We start from the raw sequence: 12,618 nt of genomic DNA on the forward strand, positions 1-12,618 counted from the left end.
TCTATATATATATAAATACACACACATGCTTGTATATATTTAAGAAATTTTGGTATTGGATATTAACAAAATCATGTATTTACTGTATATAGATTTATATCTAATTTATATTATGTATAAATATAAATATTTTATATATAAATAATATTTTTTTCTTAAATATACATGCATGTGTGTGTGTTTATATATATAAAATAATTATACACAGTGCTCCCACATATATAATGGAAACACAAACTTTTATTTTGGATGCGATTAATCGTGATTAATCGTTTGACAGCCCTAATATACAACCTAAATCATTACTATATATATATAGTATACTATATTTCACTATCTAGTATACCTGTAAAAAGTAAATATACTAACTAAAACGAAACTAAAGCTCAAATAAAAATAAAATCACACTTGTCTGGAAATATTTATATATATAAAAAAAAAAAAAAAAAAAAAACCCTAATAAATATGACAAAAAGCACATAGCAAAATGACTACAAATAAAATGAAAACTGAAAAAATAATAATAATTGAAAATATCAATACATCTAAACTACTGTCACAATTCCTGTCTCGTTTCTCCTGTCTTGTGTTTAAAGACATTTTGGAAGTGTATTTTTGTTCCTGTTGTTCATTGCTGCCTTGTTTGTTTGTTTCCACAGTTATCAACTCATTACCCACACCTGTTCCTCGTTCCAACCCTTGTTATCGAGTGTATTTGACAGTCCCTCCAGGATTTCACGATTTTTTTTTGTGATTTTTGCGATCAAAATGACTGATTTTGTGGTGGTAATTTCCAAAAATTTGTGAAAAAAATTTGCGATTTATATATAACATTTGCCATAATAGTATTCAGTCCTTCCAGAAAAACGCTGAGTTTTTTTGTGATTGTTGCGGGCAAAAATTGATTGATTAGCCTACTCGGCCCGTTTTCTTTAAAAATGCGATGGAATATGCGGGATATTTATGCAATTTTATGCGATGAAATTGCAGGAATTTGCAAAAATTGAGAGAACTTGCAAAAATTGCGGTTTGATGAAAAAGATTTCTCTTTTTCAGTGATTCCCCCAACATCCTGTTCTCACTAGGCTAATGTAAGAGTCATTTCTTATTACTTCCTTTGATAAACAAGCATACTACATCATAGAAAGTGCTGGGAATATTTAATTTCTCATCTTGTTTTATTTCAGACTATAACGAGTGTAAATAAGGTGTGGCCCCTTTAAGAGCAGTGCGCTCCCTGTTGAACTCTCTGCAGTGTTATATGTGCGCCTCAAACACCCCATGTGTGCGGGTAATTTCTGTTTGATACTACTTCTTTTATCTTATGTTGTTTATTAAGTAACGATGTGACGGTAGAACGTGTGACAGACAGTTATACGAGTTCGATTTGTGAGATGTCAATCGCCTCCGTGAGTCTGTCCGGCGTCGCGTAATTGCGTCACTTCATAACGTTCCCATGGAAACAGAGGGAAATGGCTGCTCTTGTGTGAAGCAAACGGAACATTTTTTAACTTTCTACTAAAATACACGTGACTTTTTTTTGCAACGAAAATGCGAGGATTATGAAATTATGCAAACCCCGCATATTTTGCAAGGAAATTGGCAATTTATGCGGCGAAAGTGCGGCGTATTTGAAAAAATGCGGCCCCCGCATAAATATGCGGACTTTGGCTGATTTTGCATTGAATTCAGCGATCGCATAATCGCGTTTTTCTGGAGGGACTGATTTGAGCCCTAGTGTTTCCTATGTGTGGTGTGGTCAGTTTTCCAGGATTTTTGCCTGGATTTACTTTTGTTGTGTTTTGTTGAATGTCTTTTAACTGCATTTGGATTCTCCCCTCCCTCGTTTCTGAATCAACCCACGTTACAAATAGTATACACTAAAATAGAAGTGAGATGTTATATCAGTATTGGGATTTTCGACCACATTTACGCCACTTCTTGATACAACAGACCCATTTAAATAAGCCGTCATGCAAAACGACTGACTTGTTGAGCAGCAGTTCGCTGGCGGTCAGATCGGTGGTCGTGGAGGGCAGCAGAGGGTCGTCCAGATCGGATCTGCTGTCGGGGGTCATCACCATCATGCGTCTATCGCTGTCGCTTTCGTCGCTCACAGAGAGGCGGTCGAAGCTCACGGCTTTGCTGTAGCTGGGCGGCACGTCCGCGTCTGAGGTGTTCGGCGCGTCTGTGTCTGGAGTGAAAAGATGCCCGCTGACCGGATCCGTTTGCATGTTCTCCGGTCCTGATGATTCACCTTCATCCTGATGGATAGACTCTTCACCCTCCTCATCATCAGTAACACACTGCTCTTCCTCTCGGTGCTCGTCACACTCAAGCTGAGGATCCTGAACGTCTTTCACTGCTTCTTCTGGATCTACCAAATCCCATTGGACTTCCTCTTCCCGCATCACTTCCTCCTGATCGCCTCCGTCGGGTTTGTCCTCGCTGGTTCGGCGCTCCGGGTCTGCTGTTTTCTTCTTGACCTCCAGCTGGTCTCGCTCGTCCTCAGCCTCGTCTATCGTGTCGTTGGTGCCTTGTCGAGAGAACAATGTTACGCATTGAGTCGCTTCACTGGAAAACACAAAACAAACAGGAAACGGTGTCATATTACAATCAGCGTATGAATTGTGGGACATTTTCAGAAGACGTTTTGACGAGTTACATTTCCTGTAGTGCTGTATTATGAAAAAATACACAGATAGATTGACTTAAACATTTACTTTGTCTTCCCAAAATGCATATTTACCACTGAAATATATGGATTTCATACATTTTTAGAAGTTAATATCTCTGTAACTTCCTAAACTGATAAGTAGAACCAATTATTTGACTGTATACCTTAATAATGTTATTCTACAATAAAATAAATGTGCATGTAATTTTTATATGCATTATGGAGAAAGATGTATTATTTTGATAATATTTATATTAGAGCTGTCAAAAGATTAATCGCATCCAAAATAAAAGTTTGTGTTTACATAATAAATGTGGGTGCACTGTGTATAATTATTTTGTATATATATAAATACACACACATGCTTCTATATATAAAAAAAGTATTTTCATGTATATACAGTAAATAGATTTAAAAATAATTTACATTATATATAAAAATAAATATTTTATATATAAAAATATATTTTTTTTCTTAAATATACATGCATGTGTGTGTATTTTTATGTATATAAAATAATTATACACAGTGCACCCACATATATTATGTAAACACAAACATTCATTTTGGATGCGATTAATCGCGATTAATCGGTTGACAGCCCTAATTTTTATATATACATATATATATATATGAAGAGTTCAGATGCAAAAGCCTCTTAATGCCATTTGAAATTTTCTTCTTTAATGATGATTTTTATCAAACTTGTATATTTAAGTTCAGTAATTTCACTTAAATGGCAATGATAATTACCTATTAATTGTTATTTAAGTGAAATTACTGAACTTAAATATACAAGTTTGATAAAAATCATCATTAAAGAAGAAAATTTCAAATGGCATTTAGAGGCTTTTGCATCTGAACTCTTCATATATATATATTGTATTTATTGTATTTATTTATTTCTTCGGTCAGTCATTTAGAAATCATGTCATAAACACGTAACACAATATATATATATATATATATACGTATATACACACACACACACACACACACACAATTTTTGTAATTATCATTATATTACTATTAGTTTAAAATAATAAAATGTTTATTAAAATGAATAAAAAAATAATTGATGACATACAAAATCAATACTATACTAATTAATATATTAATATAATACAAATTGTATTAGTAATATATATATAAATATTAGAACTGTCATTAGATTACATTTTTTAATTACGATTAATCGCAGACTTAACATGCAATAAAGCATACACCATTTATCTTCATAACACGTTCATTTTGTCATCATTTGCCATATCCAGCAAAGTTAACAGTCAGATTGAAGGGTGATTATTTTTATTCATTTTAACGTATTAAGGTATTAATCACATGCATTACTGTCTTAACATTGGCAGCCCCAATATATGTCTATATAGTCAGCCAGAAATGTGTAAATATCAGTTAATATTTGAATTTATATTGCTTTATTGCTTCCATTAGCATGGCAAACCTGTTTACATTATAAATATGTAACCAAATAAAATAAATAATAAATCAAAAGAGTGTGGAGGATGAGGATGAATGTGATGAAGAGGATCATGAGCACCTGGAGATGACGCTGCTTCCGCTGTCCGCCGAGGAGTTGGACATGTCCAAGCCATACATTTTGCGCAGTTTGGGACGAGCGCGTTCGCTGGTTTTGGGAATGTCGTCCAAGTCGTCCAAGGTGGACTGGCGGGAAAACAGCATGGTGGCTTCGGTGTATGCGCTGATAGATGGACAGATGGACGGATGAGTGGAAATATAATGCAATGAAAAAGAAGAAATCATGAGGGGAAAAGGCTCCTGGTTATTAGATGTTGCTTTTGAGAAAAAAATTTAAACCTTGTCATGAAAATGTCACAATGCTAAAAATCTGGGGTGAGATACAACCTATATATTTTTAAAGTTATGTGATTTGTAAGACAAACAGAAGCTCAGATACTTTGATCTCCTGAGATATGAACGACACTAGTGTCTCCAGCCCCACATATACAGTATATACAGTAGTATTACCTTAATTAAGTGTGTTCATTTCAATGGGGACTAAATAATACACTCTAGAATGAACAAGTAGAGTACAGCAGTCTATGATATTAGTCAATCAGCTCTGTGTGTTTGTGATTATTATATCATATACACTTTGGTCATTTAGCAGACGCTTTTATCCATGAGGACTAAACCAAAGTCATCGTAAAGAGGCATATACAGTGGTGTGAATAAGTTTTGGCACCCATGCTAAAGTTGCCTAAAAAGAGGAATAAAAAATCATCTTTTGGATATTGATCTTAATGCCTTAATTAGAAAAATGAGGAAAACTCCAACCTTTAAGGACACCAATTTTCTTTGTGAATGAATAATGCATCATAAATAAATAAATGTTTTTCCTTAAAATACAGGGTGCATAAGTCAGGGCACCCCTATGTTAAATTCCCATAGAGTCAGGCAGATTTTTATTTTTAAAAGCCAGTTATTTCATGGATCCAGGATAATATGCATCCTGATAAAGTTCCCTTGGCCTTTGGGATTAAAATATCCCCACATCATCACACACCTTCCACCACACCTAGAGATTGGCATGGGGATCATCTTTCAATGCAAATCAAACCAGCTATTAGGCTAACTGAAGTAAAACCATGCCAATCTCTAGGTGTGCTGGAAGGTGTGTGATGATGTGGGGATATTTTAATTCCAAAGGCCAAGGGAACTTTATCAGGATGCATATTATCCTGGATCCATGAAATAACTGGCTTTTAAAAATAAAAATCTGCCTGACTCTATGGGAATTTAACATAGGGGTGCCCTGACTTATGCACCCTGTATTTTAAGGAAAAACATTTATTTATTTATGATGCATTATTCATTCACAAAGAAAATTGGTGTCCTTAAAGGTTGGAGTTTTCCTCATTTTTCTAATTAAGGCATTAAGATCAATATCCAAAAGATGATTTTTTATTCCTCTTTTTAGGCAACTTTAGCATGGGTGCCAAAACTTATTCACACCACTGTACCTGAGACTCAAATTGTTGGCTGAAGGAGTGTAAAATGTAAAGAAAAGAGTTAAATAGAATAATCAAACCTACATTTAAAGAAAATCAAGCTTTTAATGTTGCAGATTTAAATGACAGATATCTGAATTACAGATTCAACCTAAAATGATAAAGTCGAGGATGAGTACCTGGAGAGGCTGTCTCTGGAGGCGAATCCAGACTGGAGGGAATCCAGACTGTGTCCGCCCCGTCTGCGGCGAGCTCTGATCGAGCCCGAATCCTCCTCACTGATCCGGTCCAGGCCAGATTCACGAGATCCATTGAGTTTCATCTGCTTCTGGTAATACACATGGATGCTCTCACGGGACGGCACGTTACCCTGCAGGACAAGGAACACAGCGGGTCAGTTCTAGACCCACAGCAGCTAGACTTTTGGATTATTCTCAAATATATGTGCCGATTCCAAAAGGTACCAATGCATTTTAATCACAAATATTATACGGGTGAAACTCGAAAAAATGTAATATCGACCAAAAGTCCATTTCAGTAATTCAACGTAAAAGATGAAACTATATTATATAAACTCATTACATGCAAAGTGAGAAATTTCAAGTCGTTATTTGTTATAATTTTGATGACACCTCGAAGGGCATTAGCCCGCTTATACCACGGTCACTTGCCAAATAACACATTTTTAACCCTTATGCTGCATTAGGGACATTTTTGGTCTTTTGCAGTTTAATTTCTTTGACCATTTTGGCTGTTTTAATGCAAATGGTATGAAATTTGGCAAAATTGTGACTTTTTGGATACATGTAAAAAATGTGATCCCATTTTGCAAAATATGTATAACACACACTGTGTAGATCAAATAGTAACACTCAGCACCATAAAGACCAAAAATGGCCCATTGAAACCCATTAAAACGTTGTTTAAATCTAAAGCTGTCAGTAATACATGAAACATGATTTTTGCACAAACATCCTTTCATTTTGAAGCAAAAGCATTATATTTGCATTATATAGTGTATTCCACCAGATGACGTCACTACATATTTATTCCCTATGGGTGGAAATGCACCTTATTTTAGGCAATAGGCAATGTTTAATAGGTGGCCATTTTTGGTCTCTAACGCGCCAAGTGGGATTTTTTGCAAAGTGGGACTGTGATAATCCAAATCTAAAGTTTTCTCTTTGCATTTAGTTTATTGAAAATAATTGCATTTTTGTGTTTTTTCCTCTTATACAAATCGATGGTTTCGCAAACAAAACTGGTAATTAAAGGGTTAAAATCCTGAAATTGAATACATTTTTGGTAGTTATGATGAGGACTGATGCTGGTTAAAAGATTTAACTTGGTAAAAGTGGAAAATAATAATAATATATAATATTTTAGGCAACGTTTAATATGTGGCCATTTTTGGTCCTTAATGCACTCAACGGTGTTAAAAATCGAATGCAGCACAAGGGTTAAAACATTAGTTTATATTTTAACTACTTTTACAATCGAACTCTTAAGTTTTTACAAACAATAACTTGGTTTCCCTGGTTACGCCTGACGGTTTATTTAACAACCGGAGATATTTATAGTCCGCTCGGCTCGTAGAAGAACACTCCAGTTTAGCTAACTCACGAGCCAGAAAGTTAACGTATTTTAGGTCAAATTCTCTAAAAAGGTTGAAATAAATAAAGAAGTCGCGCATTGGGGCCTGTTCACATATCGCGTCTTTTGCACGCTCAAGTTCGTTATTTGAAATGTAGGCGCGCAAACTATGATTTCGGACATACTACTCTGCTCGCGTACTGTTTTTCGCATACTATATACTAGGGAAGTATTCGATTTCGGACGCAGCTTAGGTATCCTCTATCACTTTTTAGCCAATCAGAATGGAGCATTCACCCAGACCATGGTATAAAGCGGTTTAATGCACAGCTAGCTGTATACATAAGCATCTGTAGAGAACCTTTTTGACTTCTCTGGTCAGCATGCAGCGCTCGATGCGCAGGACGGTGGAGATGTCGATGTATTCCCTGCAGACGGAGTTCAGCCACTTGGTGATGCTCTCGATGGTGGTCAGAAACAACACCCACGTGAACTTGATGATGTTGAAGACCCTCTTGATGATGTTGTCTACAGGAAGTGGAACGTGACATTTAGGTTTTTCTGAAGTTTACATCAAACGTTAAACGAACGTGTGCCATGACATGAACACACCTGGTCCGTCCGATTTCTCTTCCTCTGAACTCTGACGTTCTTCTTCCCCGACCTCTATCGCCACATGAACTACACACAAGACGTTGCATTGAGACCAACTTTACAATTATGGATACAAATTTTCAGATGTTAAAGAGCGCTGTACCTTCTTTCTTGTCTTTCCTGTGTCTGCGCTTCCAGAAATAACGCCTCTCTTTGACTCGTTGCTTCAGGACTGCTTTCGAGTCAGTGATCCAGGTATGATACACAAACTACAATAGAAATTCATCCATTTATGAAGTGTTGAATAAAGTGTCGCACAAGGACATAAACACACAAACATGTCAGCCATTTCAGGAAACCAGTTGAAATTTAACCCATGATTCAAGTTTCAATGCAATGCATGTGTTATTTTGATCATGAATGTGTATTTTATCCCCTGAAAAGGCTGAATTTGACAAGCACATCCACTCACTGCACGGTTTCCATCCGAATATTCCAGATCTTTGAAAAACCACTTCCATTTTTGAATTGTATATACATGGATATTGATGAGTATGTACACTGTAGACAATGCTGGGTTGGTTGAACCCAAATTTGGGTAAAAATATGGACAAATGTTGGGTTAAAAAATTAATTTCAAATTTTGACCCAACTTTAACTTTCACTTTCAACTGTACATTTTTTAATTGCATTTTTAACCCAACATTTGGGTTTGTCCATTGACCCAAATTTGGCTTGAAACAACCCAGCATTTTAATTACAGATTAAATGGAGTTGTTTGAATCCAGGTTGCACAAGAAAATGGAAAATTCAAAGACAGAAACTGTTTTTTGCTCCATTAATATCAGAATGATTCACGATCAGTGTGAACGCCATTTCTTAAATGCAATGGAGCAAATCCCAGCATTTACAAGCAACAACATTAAATGATAACATTTTAAAATAAGGTTCCATTTGTTAAATACATTAGTAAGCATTTATTACATTAAGCATTTACTAATACGTTATTATAATCAAAGTTGTATCTGTTAACGGGATAGTTCACTTTGAAATTAATTTTTGATATGTTTTATCTTAACTCAAGGGCATCCAAGATGTAGGTGTCTTTGTTTCCGCAGTATTTTCAATTTTGATATTTTTAGGTCAAACCGTTCTTGTCTGTCAGTCATATAATGGAGGTCTATGGTCACCACCTCAAAGAGCATGCACAGAGAAGTCAAAATTAAACATGATTTAATGACTCGTAAATGTAAGTACACATTGATGGCCTAAGACACGAAACGAGCGGTTTGTGTAAGAAAACGAACAGTATTTATATCGTTTTTACCTCTTGTAATCACAGCCACGTCCAAGTGATCTGAGGCGCTTTGTGGCTGTGGTTACAAGAGGTAAAAACGATATAAATACTGTTCGTTTTCTCACACAAACCGCTCGTTTCGTGTCTTAGGCCATCAATGTGTACTTACATTTACGAGTCATTAAATCATGTTTAATCTGGACTTCTCTGTGCATGCTCTTTGAGGTGGTGACCATAGACCTTCATTATATGACTGACAGAAAAGAACGGTTTGACCTAAAATTATCAAAATCAAAACACCTACATCTTGGATGCCCTTGAGGTAAGCTAAAACATACCAAAAATTAATTTCAAAGTGAACTATCCCTTTAATACGACATGAACAGTTGCATTTTTACTACTGTTAACAACGATTCATAAATAATACCGTACCAAATGCATTGCTCATCAACTAATGGGACCTCATTGTAAAGTGTTACCAATGAAATTATTAAAAATAAACCCAAAACACACAACATTCACATTGAACAACACCTCTAAATCATTTCCATTCCATGCATCCTTGAAGGATATTTACAATCTCATTATATCTACAAATATCATAGCTGGAACAACATGGAATGGAAATCTTACAATAAAACACCATCAGCAAACACAGATAAACACAGATGAGCCGTTCCCCGCGGTGGTACCTTGGCCGCTCGGATTAAATACTTCAGAACAGTTTTGGGCAGTTTAATGACTGATCTGGGTAAAGCCACGAGGGCCGAAGCAAACTTTCTGATCGCTCGCTGAGAGGAGAAAGAACCAGGAGAAAGTCACAGCATCAGTGTCCTGAAACCCTTCAAACAGTTACAACACTAAAACACAGATCAACAATTAATACAAAAGGTTTGTAACTAAAAAAAATGGAGGAGCTGAAGCAACAGATGCTCTGGAAAATTTGACGTAATTTTGACGTATTTTAATGATATCACAGTGCCTGAAAATAGTGCCCAGCTTCCAACGTGACCGGGACTAAGTTTGTGTAGCCATTACGCAGGAATCACAGTATAGTTCCTAGCCATTTCAGCCTAGAAAATCGCAACTTTACATTTTCCGTCGGTCTTAGTGCACGATGTAAGAGTCAAGTTTTAAATAGGAAAAATATCAAAACACTGGTCGTTTTTTTGGGTTTTTTTTTTTTTTTTGAGAAATGCTAATGGTCTTGTCCACTTCAATGATGTATGCTAAGCTATGCTAAAAGTGGTACCGCCAGAACGCTAGTATGATTCGCCGGAGATCGATTCAAAAATGGTAAAACTCAACAGTTTAACTCTGGGGGAGTTGTAAAATTAGCCTATTTCCAAAAAAAGTGGAGTATCCCTTTAAGATCTCATTGATTTACATAAGTATAAGCTCTATATTCTCATATATAAGCCATAAAAAGCCTGATATGCCACTCAGAAAACACATGATTTATTTTATATTTTGTATAAAGGTTCAATAAACCGTAGCAAAAAATATTTATATTTTTTTGACTATTACTTCAAATGTCAGGCTTTACCACGTTGAAATTAAAGTTTCTTAAATTTACACAAAAAGATGTGCAGTTTGGTTCACTCACCTGAAAGGCTGATCTCTTGGGTGGTTCTTCATCTTTTTTCTCGTCTTCTTCCTCTTCCTCTTCACTGTCAGTTTCAAATAGGTAATAATCACCACTTCTAACCACTGAGAGATGAACGGAGGAGAGCGTTTAGCCAAAGCAATCATAAAATTAGCAAATCATAAAATCACACACACACATATATGAAGAGTTCAGATGCAAAAGCCTCTAACTACCATTTGAAATTTTCTTCAAGAATGTTAATTTTTATCAAGCTTGTATATTTAAGTTCAGTAATTTCACTTAAATGGCAATGAAGATTACCTATGAATTGCCATTTAAGTGAAATTACTGCATTTAAATATACAAGCTTGATAAAAAATGATTATTCTAGAAGAGAATTTCAAATGGCACTTAGAGGCTTTTGCATCTGAACTCTTCATATATATATGGTAACACTTTATAATGAGTATACAGTAATACACAAAATCAAGGTTGAAAATGTTGCACCCAGAAAATACTATTAAATCTCCTGATTAAACTTACCTGAATCTCTACATCTGAAAACCGTACTAAACTTTATTTATCATGCATAACAGAACATGAACATTTGTAAAGCAGCAGCAAAACAAAAACCATAAAACTGTAGAAGATTAAATCTTGCATATCCCATTGTATATACATTTTAATAAAACAGCTATTACCAATACAATTAATCCATAAAGTGGAGAGAGAAAAATCTCTAGTTGGGTGAGTCAGTCATCTAACACCTCGGAAACACAGCTGTGTGTGTCTGCAGTTTCACAGATGCATAGGAAAACAGTAATTGGAATAAGGAAACTGCCTTGTGTCCTTGAACAGAAGAGCCACAATGGAGAGGGAGGGCAGGGGAGGATGCTGGGAAAACTTTATTTAAAATATTGGCCATATATAAATCTCTAAAACAAGATATATTTTCTATAGTGATTAGAGGGTCTCTCATTAAAAAAAAAAATGGTATAACGGTAATGCCATGGCTTTTTGGACAGGATCATGATAGTAATACTATGGTAGTGTTTGCAGTAAATTGAAATGCATGTAAATACCATAGTATGTGAATATGGCAACCATATTCAATCATGTACCATGGCATGACCGTCTGATACCATGACTGTAACATTGTGCCTTAATGCGTTTACCTTAATAACAATCAACTTTCTAATCACTATAAAACAAATATTAACATTAATGTTTACAGTGAAATCGCATCTCCTGTGCTTCAGTATCACGCTGATAACGGAGATCAGCACATCAACGAAGACAAAGTAAATACCATCTCACGGGTATTTATTTTGCTTTTTGATGGGTTTCAAGAGGATATAAAGAGAGTGACCATAAACCAAAGTTAGTTGTTCACCTGAAAATGAAAACTTACTAACACTTCTGTCGCTCAAAAGCTCACCAGATTTTTTTTCTCCATAGAAATAAAAAGATGATGCACAAGCTTTTGAACATACAATGAATGAAAGATGATTTGCCAACATTTTTAGCTGACTAAATTAGTTTTTGCTTAATTTGAGGCAAAGTAATCAAAATGTCCACAAACTACATTTAGCTTTGTTTTTTGCTGGTATATTCTGACATATTCTGGTAAGATATTTTTTTTTAATGAATTATGCACACCAAGGATGAATTATTTGATGATGAATACAGTAAACAAACAAAAAAACAGTAATATTGTGAAATAGTTACAATTTAAAAATAGAAAATAAAGTTCGTTGGGACTAACTTTTATATTGCCTTGTCTGAAAGTTTTCCTAGCATGTTTTATGTGAACGCTTCCTAGCATGTTTTATGTTGTTAGCATGACTAAGCATATGTCTAGAATTATTTGACATAAAGA

General features: G+C 35.2%; 1 protein-coding gene across 2 annotated transcripts in view; it reads right to left on the minus strand.

Annotated features, from left to right (window-relative positions):
* Positions 1-12,618, minus strand: part of piezo2b (piezo-type mechanosensitive ion channel component 2b) — a 116,122-nt gene that overhangs the window by 27,142 nt on the left and 76,362 nt on the right. The window contains exons 32-39 of one of the 2 annotated variants that reach the window (XM_089131545.1): positions 10,758-10,861; positions 9,844-9,942; positions 8,018-8,123; positions 7,873-7,941; positions 7,622-7,788; positions 5,847-6,037; positions 4,236-4,397; positions 1,990-2,574 (exon numbers count right to left, since the gene is read on the minus strand). In XM_089131545.1, coding sequence (XP_088987671.1) covers positions 1,990-2,574; positions 4,236-4,397; positions 5,847-6,037; positions 7,622-7,788; positions 7,873-7,941; positions 8,018-8,123; positions 9,844-9,942; positions 10,758-10,861 — 1,483 coding nt within the window. The remainder of the gene's footprint in view (positions 1-1,989; positions 2,575-4,235; positions 4,398-5,846; positions 6,038-7,621; positions 7,789-7,872; positions 7,942-8,017; positions 8,124-9,843; positions 9,943-10,757; positions 10,862-12,618) is intronic. The other variant, XM_089131546.1, reaches the window with a different exon arrangement.

This window comes from Pimephales promelas, chromosome 5, assembly GCF_988280905.1.
Source record: "Pimephales promelas chromosome 5, fPimPro1.hap1.1, whole genome shotgun sequence".
NCBI lineage: Eukaryota > Metazoa > Chordata > Actinopteri > Cypriniformes > Leuciscidae > Pimephales > Pimephales promelas.